General features: G+C 41.1%; 2 protein-coding genes across 8 annotated transcripts in view; one reads left to right on the forward strand and one right to left on the reverse strand.

The window, feature by feature from the left end:
- Window positions 1–3,335: 3,335 nt before the first annotated feature.
- On the reverse strand, window positions 3,336–4,718 carry senp8 (SUMO peptidase family member, NEDD8 specific). Its single transcript, XM_023426689.2, has one exon. The coding sequence runs from the start codon at window positions 4,716–4,718 to the stop codon at window positions 4,053–4,055; it is 666 nt and encodes a 221-aa protein (XP_023282457.1). The 3' UTR covers window positions 3,336–4,052.
- Window positions 4,719–6,989: 2,271 nt separating this feature from the next.
- Window positions 6,990–18,102, forward strand: part of myo9aa (myosin IXAa) — a 100,893-nt gene continuing 89,780 nt past the window's right edge. For 6 of the 7 annotated variants that reach the window (XM_023426679.2, XM_023426680.2, XM_087179419.1 and 3 more), the window contains exon 1: window positions 6,991–7,299. The gene's annotated coding sequence lies outside the window, so the exon portion shown is untranslated. Of the gene's footprint in view, window positions 7,300–18,102 lie in introns of all 7 variants that reach the window. The other variant, XM_087179423.1, reaches the window with a different exon arrangement.

Raw genomic sequence — 18,102 nt, forward strand, 5'->3', positions numbered from 1 at the left:
TGTCATTTGTACAAAGACTAAAGTGTAAAAAGTTTTGGTTTACTAAGAAACAGCTAAGCTAGCTGTCTCCCCCTTGCTAAGTGAACCAGCTGCTGGCTGATGTTAATATAAAAATGGGAGTTGGATGTTATTAATATGAGTTATTAGCCAACTTACAGGACTTTAGAAAAGAAATTGCTCCAATTCCCTGGTTGCCAGCAGAGGTTGATAAAAGTCAATCATTACTTTCACCTTAATAACTATTCACAGATTTCTCCAAATGTGTTTTTAATGGTCTTGTCCTGCTGATTCTGTGTAATACTTCCCATATTGAAGCTGGTGACTCTAGTTTCTAACTCTCTGCACTGTCTTTGTTGGATTTAAGAGTTGTAATTTTCCAACTGTTTCCTTCAGGGACAGAACACTAAAGTTAAAGTGCTCATACAATGACTGACTCTCATAACAACTCTAGTCCACCGAATGATCCATGGAGGTGGGATGGACAAGCCTGGCTGGCACTTCTGAATCTCACTGGTACAGTGTTTTAACATGGAGCACAACGGTAAGCCTTATCTAACCGGAAACGTGCTGCACATGCAGTGGAGCATCTAATTCTTGCCTTTCTCTTTTAATTTCTGATGAGATGTGATTTGGACCTGACCTACTTAAACGCCCTGAGCAAGAAAGATGTGTTACCGTGCAGTGCACACCTGGATACCGGGATGTTACTGTTCTGGTTTGGGCCTCTTGATAGGATGCTGCTTGTTTTAATCAAACTGATTCTCACGCAGGCTGCTGTAAATTAATCTAAAACGGTTCCAAGTTGTTGTAGTTGGTTGCAGATGTGTTGTGACAGGAGATGATGTAATGTACAAAAACACTCTCAACACTCCCAAAACAGATTTTACTTTGACGGGCCAGACACAAGTCTGAGCTTAGGAGTTGCGTGTGTGTGTGTGTGTGTGTGTGTGTGTGTGTGTGTGTGTGTGTGTGTGTGTGTGTGTGTGTGTGTGTGTGTGTGTGTGTGTGAGTGAGAGTGTGTGTGTGTGAGTGAGAGAGTGTGAGAGAGAGAGAAAATGTATGTATGTACGTCCTCCAGGCCTGAGGAGTTGAATCTGATGAGCGAATATGAACCACCTGGAGATCCGAGGAGAAACCTTGGCTGCTGCTCCTGAAATCAATTACACACAACCCTGATTAAGAACAGCGGTGAGTGAGTTCACTGATGCAGCTCTGTGTTTCTGTTCATTTTATGTATATAAATGAAGGTGTATGTCTGCACATCTGATCATAAATGAAAGCCATATGTATGTCTTAAATAGTTTCAGCTCAAACTGGATGTAGAAAACATGTTGAAAGTGTTTCGGAGTGTATATTCAAGTCAAAACGAGTTGAAATAGCATTTAGATCAAGAGATAATTATTTTGAACTTGCGCTAATCACTGTCCTCAAATTTGTTGAACAACACTGGTCATAAGTTTCATAATTGCTTCCAGTAAAAGGCTTTAAAGACCAACTGCTGTCTTCAGCCTTCATTTCACTGCATAGCTGTGATCCATGTACATGAGTACTAAGGGGCAGAGCTTGGAGACAGAGACTCAAACCTGAGTCCAGCAGGTGAAGAATGACCTGTTCTCTGATTAGGACGGAGATTATCGAAAACCTCACTGTTGTTTTATTGCTAAATAAAGCTACAGATACTAAGATGCTTTGTTTTACGCCACAGAGAGATGTGTATTATTTGCCAATAGAGCAAAGAGCAGGGTACAGGATTTCCTAGGATTTAGGTTTATCCGTCTCAGTTTAGATTATCCAGAACATTACAATAAGTCCCTGTGTAATATTCCTCCAAATTACATTTGATTAATTTTTTTTTATTTAACCATAGTCTCCTGAGATTCATTGTGTCTTTTACAAGAGAGATCTGGACAAAGTGCCAACACAGAATAAGTGTCACATAGTTAAATAACAAACATTCCATTTAATGGCAACAAAACAAAGCCTGAGTGACACGAGACAAAACAATTACATTTCTTTGAATGCAGTGTTTGAATGCCTCATATGAAGGCAGTGTTACCACAGCCCTGGCTGCACAATAAGAAAATGCAGTTTTACCAAGGTCTGAGCAAACTCTAAGATTATCTATCTAGATGAACTGGCGTGGCAGCTGTTAAGATACCTGACCGTAAGTCAAGTTCAGTTTCTTTGTAAGCCCAAATGAAGTTGACTTGATACAAATTGTGGCAATTAAGTAGCAAATTAGTCTAAATGAATGTGTCCTTCCTTGGGTGCTTTGTCTCACTAATGTGGTGTGCTGCCAGCGTGGTGAATGCCCCAGCTTTGTGGCATTTTATGAGGACAATAGTAAACCCTGATGGCTCGTCCGACTGGTTACTCCGGATGAAATATGCCTGTGGGATGTAGATGAACACAGGATGCCAGAGGAGGGAGAGAGAGGAGGGTGGAAACCGTCCAATAAGTGCAGGGCTTCTTTTTTTCTGACACACAATTACTGATGGTATCCCTGATTATACACTGTATGTGGTCAATTAACTTGGCGAGTCCATTTTCATGTAGTCAGGTTATTGTCTGAACATTTTAACTGCTACAGATTTCTTGCAACAGGCTCACAGTGAAGTTTACACTTTGCCTCTAATGTGTTTCAGCTTTTTATTGCTGCAGTCCATTGAACTGTTGTGAGTATTAAGTTCCTTTCTTTCCAACCACAACAATGAGATGTTTGAACGTTAAGCTGTTGCACGGGAGGCCTGAGTACTCACTGAATTGTTTGTAACAATCAAAAACTCAGGTACTTAAAGTTTGTTTTGTCAGATTCTTAATCTTGTTTATTTATTTTGAATCCATTTAGTCTACAAAATGTTATTTGTGTGATAATTCTACTATTTTCTTTAATTTTAGGCGAATTTTGGATTATTATTGAAGGATTTTAAAACACTCACCAGAGTATGGATATTTTAAACATGGGGAAATCGCCAAAGTAAGGTATCCAAAAGCAGTTTACCATGGGATAACATTCTGGTAACACATTTTTTGTAGTAATATCCATGAACTTGAGAGGTATTTTTTGTCTTCCCTATTGCATCTTGGTTCACATCTGTATCTAAACCTGTCAGTTATCTTTATTCAAGCTAAACACTGAAACATACATTTCTTTAAAAGTTTCAGTAAAAGTGCATCTACAAACCTGCAAATCGATTTCTTTAGTGAGGTCACTGTGTATTCAAATGCTGAAGGAAACTTTAGTGAAAATGTAAATCTATTTCTATTAATACAACTTTGAAGTCAATGAAGAGAAGACAGCTGAGACCTCAAATTAAAAAACCACAAAGCAAATGTAGCATTTTGTCAACAAAAGTGTGACAACAGTAAAATTTATTAAGTCAACAGACGATGAGTTTGACATTTGCTTTATATGAGAACATACATTCCACCACTTGCAACACTCGGTGCACATCCTACTCTCATGCAGCACTTTTCTTTGAACTGTTTCAAAACTTAAAGTTTGTAGTTGCAGACATCACACCTGTTCATACTAAAAAAAAAAAAATGTGACCAGAACATGTGACATAAAATAGGAGCCAAAGTGAAGATGCACATTCTTATTGTCAATTCTAGTTCATTTAAAATGACCCTGAGCAATAATCTGTGTAAATATTTCTACATTCGCTCCAAACTAATCAAATGGAGGAAAAGGAAAGTGTGTGTCTCCTCTTCCACATGACATATTCTTCATCCTCACTAAATATCTACAAGGGGTGGGTGGGTGGGGGATTCCTTTCATAGGCATGCTGGTGTTCTTGTTTACATACTGTATGTTGCTGTGCATATACAAGGGATAAACATGACACCAACTGTTCAATGAATCATTAAAGATTCGTAACATTGCTTTATTTTTTAAACGTATTTCTCTTGTGGAGTATGATAGAGACTGTAATAGAAATATACTTCATATATAGTTAAATACTGTATTCAAGGAGTGCATTCCAATGCTCCAGCAGTAGATATGTGGGGGCTGACAGCTGTTCTGCATATACTGAGGGGCAATCAACGTGCTAAGGAAAAGACAGAGAGCAGCAGAGATCATTCTGAGCTAGACTCTGGATCAGTCTGCACCATTCAGCCCGCTTCTGGGTGATGTAGGCTGGGGTGATGATTTGCACAGGGAGGCGCGGTGAACCCTCCACCCTGGCCTTCTCACACAAGGCCTCAGCGATACAGATAACATACATGCCACAGTCATAGCTGTTCTGCTGTGAAGGGCAGGGCTCCTCCACAAACAGCGCCTTTCTCCCAGCACCTAAGAAAGGCTCTAACTTGCTGGCGATGCGCCGTGCGTGCAGTGAATTGCTGCCGTTTTGAGAGTCATAGTGAGCAAAGTGGTTGGAGTTGTGATGGTAGACCAAAAGGCTCCAGTGGGATCCCCCAGCGGTCTGATTGGAGTTGTCATTAACAGCTAGGAAGACCCAGCGACGAGAGGCAAGATCCAGCGGCTCCAGAAATAGGGCTAACTCATCAGGGCAAGAAGCACACTTGATGAACTGGGTGACCTCCGGGCTGATGAAGATGATGGTCCCTCCCAGGACTCTGAAGCGCTCAGCAGCAAAGTACTCGAAGGCAAAACCTATAACTTGGTCATTGAGCCAGTAAGGTCCTTCCAGTAAGGACACATCAGAGCGCCGCAGCAGGCTGTCCTGGTAGCTCAACACTACAGGGTCCATCCTCCTACACGGTCAGGGAGTGTCAATCTGAAAAACAAAGAGGAAGTGTTTAGTGCTGAATGTTTAGCTGATTAATTGATTAGTCAATCACTAGAAAATGAATCAGCAACTATGTTGGTTGTACAAAACAAGCAATCTGAAGATGTGAAAGCTGTGATTTGATGTGAGCCGATCGATTAATAAAGAAAGTAACTGGTCAACTGATGATGAAAATAATTGATATTTGCAGCTCTGTCGTAGTTGGTCAATAGAAGAGAAGTAATCAAATTACACTGTTGGTCAGATTAAAGTAGTAATTTCAAAATGATATTTTGACTGTAATATGACATCTTTTTAGGTTAGGCAACTTTTACTAGGTTAATATTTTATGACTTATAACTTAACCTGTAAGCAATTATTTTAAGATAAAATACTTTCTTATCATTATATGTGAAACATACCTATAAGTAAAGATGTTTTAACTTCTTCTAATTAAAAAAAGAAAAAGAAAATATCCAAAAACACTAATCTCTTTAAACTTGTGCTGTTGTGAAGAAAACTGAAATATAAGCCTGTTCACTGATGTTCACCTTAAAGTTAAAATAAATTATGCTCATTTGAAATATTGAATGTCTTCTTTAGCTTTTTTGTTTTTCACATCTTTAATAAAATAACACATGCTTACACATTAATGCATCTGTAGTGAGGGTCCATTTTTCTTCAGTGAGTACTTTTATTTTTGATAAAATGAATTTTGTTTGCATTTTTAATACTTTCACCTAAGGACCTGGATACTTCGTCCACCGCTGACTGAAGCGAACACACAAAGATCCAGGTTTGTTTCAATGGTGTGGATTGTTACAAAGAACTGGATTAATTTATTTAGAGCTGTAGTGTTACTTTCAGATATTTACCATGGCCGTTTTTTCGGCTGTAACTGACAAACTACGGAGGGTGAAGCCACTGCGGAGTCACATTACTGCAATGCGTTATAGTTCACCGTTGAAACGGTTAGCACGAGCTAGCTAACCGCCACTCTCTCCATCAGCACACGAAGAGAAACAACTCGGCTAAACCGTGATTTTAGCCCGCAGAAAATAACCCGTGTACTGTCGATTTATATTACGTGCTGTTCGTTCAATGTCCATACCTTTAAAAGACACATTCAAACAAGAAGAACCACGAAAACTGCAGTCTTGTCCCTCATTGCAATGACTAACGTAAACCGCTACAGGTTTGAGACCGTAAACATTTCGCGACAGTTGGGAGGAGACAAGCTTGGCCGTGATTGGCTGGTTTCATCCGGGTACTTGCGCAGTGCTTTTACTGGAAGGGTAACTGTCTGATTCATAACACCTAAGCATTGAAAAGAAATTGGCAGTGGTGGACGAATTATCCAGATTCTTTAGTTCAGTAAAAGTACTACTACAACACTGTAAAAATACTTCATTAACAAATACAAGTCCAGCATTTAAGTTACAAGATAGTACAAGTATGTACGCATGATCAATCAAATGTGCTTCAAGTTTCAAAAGTAAAAAGAAAAATCGTCCCTCAATACTCATTCATTAATGTGTAAGCAACATTTGTAATTGTTGTAATTTTTAGTTACGGTAATTATTAACAATTTTATATGAGGCAATTGATGATCATTTTAATTATTAATTTGCTAATTATACCGTACACCGTAGCCTATAACCGTTAAATGTTTCACGTTTTTACATGAAAAATAACTAAAATAATTAAAACACTCACTTTAGTTCACTTATTATTAAAAATTGTAAGTATGTTTTTAATTGACGCATCATATCAGCTCTAATTTTATTTGCTATTGGGTACTGTTGACTACACTACTATAATACTGAGTTTAATCTACATCAGTGCATCATATTTCATGAGATCTTGTACGTAAACCATTAATTTTTGAAAGCTGTCAGGTAAATGTACTGCAGTAGAAAGTCATTCTGACGTGTGGTGCAGTAGAAATAGAAAGTAGCTGAAGGAAAATACTCAAGTAAAGCAAATTAAATGTACCTACTTATATTTCACACTTGTATAAGAGGAAAGACAATTACGTATGTAGAAATCAGCCCAATTCCCGTCAAGTCATTGCATCAACTCAAAATAGCTGCTTATATTCGGTTAAAATAATGTTCCAGAAACATGAGGTGCGCGTTGTGTACATTAGCTTCTGCCTACTTCCTGTTATTTCGCTCCGTCCTGCCTCTGTATTTTCTCCCCGCCCAGGACCTTCGTGAACGCGCACGGCAGCGCGCTTGAGAGTGGCCGCACTGATTAGAGAAGCAGAGAGGAGTTTTCAGCGATCGTCACCGAGCTGCGAGGCACTGCCTTGTAATTACATTCAAGCTCGCTCGGATATATATGTATAAAAAATGCGCAAGTGTTCAGCGCGGACTTGAATTTCGAGCAGTTGTTCGGCGAGCGGCGGGAGAGAGAAGAAGGCATATTAATTCAGTGGGAATGCAAGGAATTAAATAGAGACTTAGACATTTTGTCTGGCTACAAGGTCCACAACCCATCCCGAGAAGAGACGAAAAACTTGAGTCCCACTTCCAGTTTACTTCAGCGTTCACGTCTGGAGGTAAGAGTGTGTGATGTTCTGTAGTGAGGCTCTGGTGTGGTGTGGGCTGCCCCGCAGTGGGAAGAGGGTCTTTGGGGCTGGAAGCAGCAGCCACTGGATCCATGAATCAGTTTTAGTTTGTGTAAGAAACCTGTTCTTTTAATCTCCACTCATTAGCAACACTGTTCTCTGTTGCCATGCTGTTAAGGTGTGTATGGGCTCACCCGGTGCTTTTGTTGAATTGACGAGTCACAATCAGAGAGGTGTGTGTGTGTGTGTGTGTGTGTGTGTGTGTTTGGTGTGAAGGCTTGTAAAAAGTTTGCTGTTCAGTGACATTGCGACTACAGAGTGTCTGCTCTACATCTAAAGACACACCAATATTATCCTTCTGAAATGAGACACTGGAGAATCACAGCTCTGTAAGATGATGAATCCTGTTTGGATTTACTTTATTCAATTCTATTCACTCATACTATCAGGGATTAAACACATTCATTAGCATCAATATTAGGGAGATAGATACTTCATTTATTCCCTAGGGGCAATTCAGATTATTTTTTTTATTATCAATGAATATGCTTGTTATTTTATCAATTAACCGATTCATCGTTTAAGTCTTTTGAAACCTCAGAAAGTAGCTTGTTTTATCCAACCATCCATTTTGCTTAAAAAATAACTGAAACAGCCAATCAATTAACAGAATAGTTGCAAGTTTTTCTTAATCAGTATGATATAAATGTGTCAGATTTAGCCAAAAGGCTAATCTTTATCTGCAGTCACTGGACAGGGTGATGTTGTTATGCATTGAAAGAAAGAAAGAAGCTAGACAAACAAAAAGCGATAACAAAACAACATTGGTGCACATACAGGAGTAGTATTAAAACAGAACCATATACAGCAATTCAACTAATTCATTTGCTAAAGCACATAAGTCTAGTATTTTGTGTATGAGGAAGGGTTGTACTAGTTTGAGTGTTTGGCTGCAGCAGGGAGGGATAAATGTTTACATGTATTATTTAGTGGAGGTCAGGCACTACAGCTTATAATGCAGTGAAAGCAGTACAGACTGCAAAGCAGCCCTAATTGTACGAGGAGGTCTAATGGGGTGAAGAAGCTGCTGAATCATGGGTGTGCGTCTCAGTCAGTGGACAGAGAGTCGACTTCAGACTGATTTTACAACACTAGACATCCTGGTTCTGTGCAATATGCAGCTTCACTGCACCTGGATGGATTCTTGTGTTATCTTGTATGGCACAGAAGCGTTTCTGCAGAGGCTTCTGCCTGCATTGTGTGTGTGGCGCTCAGATGAGGGTAGAAAGAGATGGGGTCCCCAGCTGGACTCAAATTGGACTCATTTTGGACTGGATTTCTGTTGTTTTTAGTGCTAGACATCTTAATATGATGCTGCTATTTGTCTTTTGACTTTGTAAAAACATTTGTAATTGTTGTTCTAGATCAGTCTTCCTTTCATAATAGCTGTGAGGTTCCCCTGAGAACTCATCCTGCCCTCAGATCAGCACAGGTGATGAGAGTAAAGTGGGCCTGTCCTGCAGGAATGTGAGGTCTGAGAAGACACAGCTGCTGTAGCATGAGAGGCGGCCCAGGCTGAGACTCCAGCAACTGGTCCCTGTCGACATCTGACACCCCACAGGCCCTCTGTCTGCTATTTCTAAAAGACCGGCCTCAGTTTGTACCACGTCGGGCTGCGTCTGTGTTGGGATTTATCACCGACACCACCTGAAAGATTGAAGCTGTGGCTGAGAAGATTTGAAAGCTCAGATTTGAGTCTTTGCAGGAGCATAATTTGTACTGTTGTGTGGAGATTCTGTGGTTATGTGAAAGATTTCCAGGATTAGAATAAGACTCTGCCTTTGTTATTCTACTTTGAATACTTGAGAAAAACTTAACCTCTGTAAGACATCTTGATGAAGGTGCACATGTTTTGAAACTACAAACAACAAAGCAGCATCACCTCATGCAGAGTTTCTGCAGTTCATCTTCACAGCTACATGGTTTGAGATTCAGTCAATGTTCTCTCAGGGAAAGAAATCATGACTGAAGGTTTTTATCATGTCTCCCAGTTAGACCTGGGGTGTGGCCTCACTTTTGGCCAGTCTTGTTCCTTGTGTCCAGCTGAGTTCAAACAGCTTTGTTGTAGGTTGTTATGAATTGTTTCAGTTATGTGCGCTCATGCATCTCTGGAAATTTGGCACAAAATAAAACTTCAGAAGTTGATTCCAAAGTCAGTTCACTGAATACAGTGCTGGGCTTCAGAAGACTCCTCTGTGTTGGAGCGTGTCATACACGGTATGTGCTGCAGCACATGTTAGATGTGGACCAGCTGAGGTATCAAGGCGGCAACAAGAGCAACCATCATTGCAGTTTAAACTCCCTGTCATAAAATCTGTGTCAGCAGTCTTTGTTCATCAACTTTAAGATTTAGCACATTTTTGTAATTTATCATCATCATTTTCAGGTTGAACATAATGCTGCTATCAGCTGCTATTTCTACTGACAAGAAACTGATGTAAACACATTATTTTATAAGACATTTCAAACTGAACAGGGAAATAAAAGAAATACAGATTCGCATGTTGCATCATTTCCTGTTTAAAGTTAGCCACAATGTGACCCCAATACCAAGGGACAGTCACTGTGATGTGCATCCACTAATACTCAGATAGGTCTATGTACAAAATATGCGCTCTTCTTCATAGCTGCAGCTTCTGTAGAAATACAGCTCTGGGAAGAAAGCTGCAACAGTTACCAGGGCCTATATGCCAGAATTGTTCTTTAAAAACATAAATACAGTGTTTGAAAAGTGCAGCGGCTCTTCAAACATGCTGTTTTCTTCTCTTGATAATTGGGTTAACAACCCTCTGGGCTGTAACTAGTTCTTTGCACATCCACAGCAGCTCCTGTGAGCATTGTTCCTGCAGTCTCTGCCATAATCTGAAAATGGGAATGACCCCATTATCAGCCCTTAAGGTGTTACCTGCTGAACCGAATCGCAGCTTGTGTTTGGGGGTCACAACACGAGTCACGTGCTGCAAGCTCGCATGATTGGGATGTCCTGAAAAGTGTTGTGGCCGCATGACGGGATTGTATGGCGTAAATGATTGGCATGCACATGAAGTCATTAAAGAGGAACCTGCTTGTGTTGCACCGAACAAAGCTCCCCTTTCTTTAGTAGGCCATTATATGAGTGAGGCTTTGGCCTCAAAGGCTCAGCTTCCCCGCATTTTGCATTTCCCCTCATTAACTCACTGGTGCTAACATTAGCTGGAGCGAGACAGAGAGAAGAAAGTGCATTGTGTTGTTCTTTGCAATTTTGTTTATGTGAAATGAGCTTAACTTGTTCTTTTTAATTAATCCCTTAAAATGGGAAATAAAGTCAACAAACAATACTGATCTGTTTGGAAGCTCAGTTTGTATCCTCTTAAATTAAATTCTATCCTCCATGGTTTTGTTTTGGACGAAGTGTGTTTTTAGCATCTTTTTTGTTGAGTGGTAATCTAGTCAAGGCCTTTAAAAATCACAGAAAAATTGAACACCACACAAAGAGAGCAGTTTGCTGAGCATCAAGACCTCTGAGTTTCTTTTTCCTACCGTCCATCCATTCATTTCCTACCACTTATCTGGAGGTAGTTCATGGTGGCAGCAGGTTAAGCAAGGCGGTCGAGACATCCCAGTCCCCAGCAATGCCTTCCAGTTCCTCCTGAGGGACCCCGAGGCGTTGCCAGGCCAGATGAGATATCTAATCTCTCCTGCGTGTTCTGGGTCTACACCAGGGCCTCCCCCTACCAGTTGGACGTGCCCAACAAACCTCCAATGGAAGGCGCTCGGGAGGCATCCTGATCACATACCCGGACCATCTCATCTGGCTCAAGTGTAAAAGTCCTAATTTAAGGTACTGATGTGTTATAGTTAAAATCTAGGCCTGATGACACATTCAATGACAGAAGCCTCCTGATGTCAGTGGCTATATGACTGCAGGGTTTTGGCAGCACAGCACAGGAAATCTTGCGATTTGCTGAATTTTTGTGTGTCACACAACTATGACAATAGCTACTGGCCCCCTGCAGCCTCATGGAACAGACAGGACAGGGCCCATGGTTAATCCTCAGGCATGTGCTGTTGTGTAATGGTACACAATACCGTCCATTTGAGCAGTGCTGCCATGGAACCACTTTAACCATCAGTCAAAAGTGTGACTGTCTTGTTGGAGCCTTCAAATGACAGCACTGGCCCTCGATTTGGATATTTAACCGGCAAGAGTTGTGTTTTTTGTTTGTATATCTCTTCACACCCACTCAAAGCTGGATATGATATCAAAACCTTAAGGAAATGATGATGGGACACAGGGAAGTCAAGAGAACAGGGAGAAAGAGAAGTTTAGAGTTTAGTCTCGACAGTACAGCGCATGCTCTCATCTGTGAGAAATAGTGGCAGTTTACAGTAGTCTGTGCATTGTCAGAGTGAGTGAGGCAAGAGGGGAGGAAGAGCGGAGATAGTTGTGGGTATCTGACAACAAACAGGCTGTGATAAGGTGCAGCCTGAGACAGGCTCACTAACAGTTGGAATGCTTCTTCTGTCTAATCTATACAGCAGTTATCAGTGAAGTAAATGAGCAGATGATATAGACTACTTTGAGAGAAAGTCTAACCATTAACTGTGGAATGACACTCGGAGGGCGCCCCGTTAAGGTGCTGGTCGCAAATATTCAGGTTTTATTAAAGAAAGTTTCAGTACCAGATTGTGTTAAATTTAGGTGGAAAGTTAACCCCGGGGCCGAGGAAGACAGGGTATGTTTTTGACCATCTGAGTTCAGGTGCAAATCTTGGTATTTTGTTAAGACTAATAGGAGGATTGTAAAGCTTTGGCAGAGGTATGCACTCTCTGAGTTGAGTTTTTTTGTAGTAGTAAGTGACAATAGTTAACAAGAGATACAAGGTCTAGGAAGGAAGGAATAGGGGTGGGTCTCAGTTTGACCATTTACCACACAGAGCGTAAGAAAAAAACTACATTATGTGATGATGAAAGTATTTCTGTCCGAATGGTAGAGGTGTTTTGAAGGTGCAAAAATCTGATAATTCACCTACATTTGTGCTGATTCCCCACTCAGTATATTTCGGAGCGGGCACTCACTGCACCGACTGAGCAGTCTGGGTGACCGATTCTGGTCAGACACCCTGGAGAAGATTAGAGGGTCCCTATTATCTCCACAAAATCCGAGTCCTCCACTCAGCCCTGAAAGAGCCCACTTAAAAGTGAAGCAGTCTCAGACTAGCAAATGTTTCTGCTCTACATGTCACGCTGACTGAGCTGCACCAAGGAGCAGGTGAGCTATGGAAGTAGACTCAAATGCCAACTGTAATGAGTTTTTCCTCAAGTCCTATTTCTGGACATGGAGAGAACCAAGCCAGCATGAGCTCAGTGAGGGTTCAGATGAAGGATTGGACTGTTCTGACCTTCTCAGCTGAGAGAAAGAAGTATTGTTCTGAAAGAGTGGACTAAGTCATTCTGTTCTCGTTGCTAATTCTCTGTGGATCTGTGCTCTCTTTCGGGGGAATAAGAAGTGTATGAGTTTTGAAAACGTGATTGTGCATGTTGTCAGAGTGTTGAGAGAGATATCTGTTTTCCTGTCAGTCTTACAGTTACAGCATTAATTGATTTGTCAGTCGGTAAAAAGTTAGTCAACAACATTTGCACATTTGACTGTAACTTGGAAATCTTTGGGTTTTGGAGTGTTATGTGGACAAAGAAGAAATCTGAAAATGTTACCTTGCATCATGGGAGACTGTGATCAGCATTCGATCGGTCGGTTAATAACAAAAAACAAAAAGAATGGATTAATGGCTAATGGAAATAACTGTTCGGGAAACCCCTGAATCTATTCCTTGGTCCATGTTCTTAGATATATATACATGATATGAACAAAAAATACATTGTGTCGTAAGTAAGAGGCTCACTGCTTGTTCTTTCTTGTCTAAAAAACTCTTATCTGTCTTGGTCATGGTTTTCTGTTACCACTGTTTATCACATGTGCGCTAGTTAAACAAGACCATGCATGCTGTGTAGGGTTGTCAGAAGGCATTGTGGGAAATGAAGAACTTAACAAACTAAAGGAGAAATAGGTGAAGCATGTTGAATAGAAAAATGGATTCTGGCCAACATCTTCCCCTCATCTCCTTGAAGCCTGCAACCGAACTAGCGTTATCATCGCACTGCAGCTCTCGCTGTCTGTCTGCCTCTCAGTCGACTGCGGCTCTGACACCACCGGGCTCAGATTTCAAAAAGCCTGCGGTCTGCTGAAGGCAGAAAGACAGCAGTTGTTCCCCATCCTCAGAGGAGACAGCGAGAGCCTCTGTAACACTGCCCTGTAATTACAGGTCATGTTTTTTCCTAATACGCTAAACAGATGTGCTTAAAATTATGCTTAACATTCGGAGCCCCAGTTGGACGTGATGACCTGTCATTACTATCAGCTGGTGGAGGCACACACCGGTTCTTTTTTTTTTTTAACCAAATGATTTGGATTTGAGATTCTCAAATTCTGTGTAAATTTTCTTTAAAGAATTTTTGGGGGGGGGCATTTTTGCCTTTATTCAGATAGTGAAGTGAGAAAGGAAATTCAGGGAGAGAGAGAGGGGACGATATGCAGCGAAGTGCCACGGGTTGGATGCAAACCCATGGCTGCTGCGGTTGGGACTAAGCCCATGTGGTACGCGCTCTACCAGGTGAGCCACCGAGCCCCCCCCCCCATGTTAATTTTCTTACTGTCTTATTTTCTGTGACAAAAGAATCACAACAACAACTGATTTAACAGAGAATAACGATCAGATTAAAGTTCAGTTGAACAGCAAAACGAAATAAAATGACATGCACCATATATAAATGTGATCTGATTGAAGCTGAATTATATTTGATTTCACAGCAACAACTCTATTCTCAATTAGTTTCCTGGACTTTTCAACTGCACTGACTTTTTTTCTTCTGCTGCCTTAAAATTAGATTTATTGTGATTTTACATTTAAAAAGAGGTGTGTACAGAGGTTGGCTGCAGACTGCACTGCACTGTGTCACTCAGGGGTGTCAGTCTGACTATATGTGGTGAGTTTGTTCAACTTGCTCGATGACTGTAGCGTTGCCAAAATCTGATACATTACATTACAAGGTTTTCCTTTGATCCCTGGTGCTCACTCATGTATGCCATGATTCATAGTGATGTCTTTGAAATAGCTCTCACTGTAGGTGCTCAATGCCCTTAAGGAAGAAATTTTGCCCCAGTATCAATATGCAGTGCATCACAAAAGAAATCTCTGGCAGCTAATTTAATCAAATTCACTGCAGTTAATCGACTGTGGAGATGACGAGCCCTTGCATGCAAGTTACAAAGGAGATCTGAATTTTTTTTTTTGTGGTTTGTGTGTACGCTTGACCTGGTCACAGGTATCCAATTTAGGAAACAGTTCTCATCTCTGGGTGCACATTAGAGGACGTCTGTGCTCGTCACTCCGAGGTCGGAGGCATCTTGGCACTGCGCTGTGTGAGTAGCTACAGTCATTACTGCTCATCTCCGCTCAGCTATGAAAGACGAGATGAGTCCTTTTGGCATTTGCAGCCTCTCTTAGTCTGAGTGTGTGTTTGTGTTTGCAGACAAGCTCCCAATCCCTTTTACCCACTCCGCTGTGTGTATGTGTACTGTGCTCGTTTGTGTTGAAGTCTTACATTTGTGTAAACACAGTCTCGCTGCTGGTTGGTATGTCGTCTTTTACACGTTGACTTCTTTCTGGAGGAAAACGTGCCGGTGTCCTGGCTGCTCCTCAGCCCCGTCTTCCCCCTCAGGCCAGGGGCGGCTGAATGGGTCCGTTTGGCCCAACAGACTCCCTTTCTGAGGGGGAAATGGAGTGTGCATAATCCAGGTCAGTGATACCTCCTAGTCCCTCACCGTCTTCCTCTTCGTCGCCTCCCTCCTCTTCTTTCATCTCTGCCTCTGCTGCTTCTGCTGGTTGATAACACCTCGCCAGCCGCTGTCTGTAGTACATTTTGACCAGTTTACCAAATTGATATGAAACTTTTATAGACAGATACAGAACGTTTGACGCTGATACTGATATTTGAGAGTATGAAAAACCTGAGACTGATAAGTCTGCCAGTATGAAGTTTCTTTTGATAAGGCTTAAATAGTTTTAGTGACACTGTTTCAAAACATATCTTTGACATTTCTGTATTTCAGTTTCTCATCGTCTGATACGTCACGCGCCATGACCTCATCGCACAGATACTGGTCTCATCATATATGCCAGTCTATTAAAGCGCCTTTTACTTTACAAGATAGCTTTTATGAGTCTTTTTTCCTGTCATATTCATGTCAGAGTCGGTGTTTGCAACGTTGCTTTTTACATACACGTGTCATGCAGTTGTTCCTTCTCAAAGTCTTTTTTTATTTATATTTTTTTTTTTTAGCCGCATTTCTGAGTATTGAAAGTTGGCAAATTTCTACCACAGCTTAAATTCAGCAAAGTTAAAAGGCCTCTCTACTGTTTCAGTGTTTCCACTTCTTGTTGCATTTCAGAAAATCAACATGTACATTCTCTGAACATGATTTCCTAGAGAACCATTAAACCTAAACACTTAATGCCTTTTAAAACAGCAGCTACTGATGGCGTGCCGTGCATTTGCTGGCCTGTTTTATTGCGGGGTGGTGTACTTTTCCGACTCCACCGGCCAAATGTAGACTGTGAAGCCTCATATTGATATTTCCAGAGCTAGAGTGGAGTCTGAAAGGAAAAATACTTTTTTCCACTCTCTAAAACAATAAAATGTAAATGCGAGGGTCAGTGCAAGAGCAAGGGCCTTGTTTCAGACAGAACATTTTACACCAGTGCTCAATAGTCATACGGCACATGGCAAAACCAATTTCTCCTCTTACGGTAGCTTCATGAGAACATAATTCAGGCAATTATGGAGTAAAGGCGAGCACGGGAGAGCATGTTGAGAAAACCGCACACACTGCACCTGATGAAATGCACTTAAACTATGTGTGTGGAGTGTGCAGGGAAATGTGATTCTTCTTTAATGCTACTCGGATTTAATTAGAAAATGATTTGATCTCTGTAATTGTTACACGTAATCATGTTGTAGCTTCATTATGTACTGAGACCTTTCATTACTCTCACAATCAGTTTCCGTGAAGAATTAACCCCCTCCCCCCCACACACACACCACTGGCCTCTGATAGCAGCGAGCCATTAAAGCATTAGCTCACACTTATTCAGTTTTATGACACTTTTACTGACACTGAGTTGCTCTCTGGTACAGCACCTACCGGCACATAGACACTCTCCTTTTGTTAAGAAACACGGAAACTGGATAAATAAAACTGTCCTATCGCCAAGAGGTTTAGTCCACCATGAGTAGGAGGCAAAGAGAAGTTTATATGAGCAGCAGGGAAAAAGAGCAGTTAACCAAAAACAGAGTGAGACCAGCAGTTGAGACACAGAGTTGGAGACAAGCAACAGGTTTCAGAGCAGGTGTTTCAGGATCAGCTGACCTGGCTGTCTCACCTGCTAACCTAGAAACAGAAAATCTGAAGCTCAAACTGATCATCTCATGCAGCCAGATAATTGTATTGGATGTTGTGTTTTATTGTGTGTTATGGCATCTCTGTACTCAAATCAGGATTTAGATTTGCAAGAACATCAGTGGTAAAAGCAAGGTGTTGTGCACACTGTGGAGTCTGCACCATGGTCACACCATTCCCCACTGTGAGACCGTCTGTGATTGTCTAAAATGTCACGTGACTGGTTGTGTTGCATTGCAGAAAACCCTCTCCTTTTTGTCCCCTCTTCTATGTGGTATAAAACTAGCTTTGTCACTTTTTGGGGTTTTGAAAATCAAAAAAGATCAATATGACATTAGAAGGATTTTTTTCTAGAAGGTGAAATAGAAATATATCAACAGTCCCATGATGGTGTTGTTATGGTGTTGTTATGTCGAAGCCCCCTCAGCTACACTTCCTGTCTCACCCAAAGCTGCTGTCGTTGTCCTGGGAGTGGACACAGGAAGTGGAATTCTCTATGGCGACAACAGAGGAGTGGTGCTGTTTACTCCCAGTGTTTCTTTCTACAAGCCCCCAGTCGCATTTTGTAATATCCATTCCTCTCAGCAGCCTGTAACTGAGTTCACTTTAATGGCAAGCAGTCTGTTTGATTATAGTCATCATTAATTTAAATAGGTTTACCAGGTTGAACCATGAGAGAATTGTCTAGCACAATAAATCTAAAACTTGCTTCCTTGTAAATGCTTGTCACCACTGACATAAAAGGTTTACTATAAAAATTGAAGTGCATTTTAACCAGTGTGGGTGGGAGCAGCCATGTTCCCATTTCTGCTAGCCTCTTTCCCTTTTTATGAGGGTCTATCAAAATAAATCCATCAATCATTTACGAGTTCCTGACTTCATCTTGTACTTTGGAATCGTTGTATTTTGTCTTATTGTGAAGTTATACTGAAACTGGGACTGAAACTGGTTGGATTAACATTTGCTACATATTGTTTTTTGATAAGAGACACAAGTTGAAGGTACAGAAATAGCAGGGACTGTAGATATCAGAACACACAGTACGGTGCATTGCTCTTTTTTTTTTTTTTTACAGTGTTGTCCTTGGGACTCCTGCGGTACACTGTATTAATTTCCTTCCTCTGCCTTCTCCTTCCACTCTCTCCAGCCCAGTTCAGGCAACAACAATAATAGGTCCTGCACGGCGAAGTCAGGCTCTTAATTTAGCAAACACACATGGCATTTCCTCCAGTGTCATA

Source organism: Seriola lalandi, unplaced genomic scaffold (assembly GCF_002814215.2).
Source record: "Seriola lalandi dorsalis isolate HSWRI2012SDOR001 ecotype SW California unplaced genomic scaffold, Sedor1 jcf7180002054835, whole genome shotgun sequence".
Classification (NCBI taxonomy): Eukaryota; Metazoa; Chordata; class Actinopteri; order Carangiformes; family Carangidae; genus Seriola; species Seriola lalandi.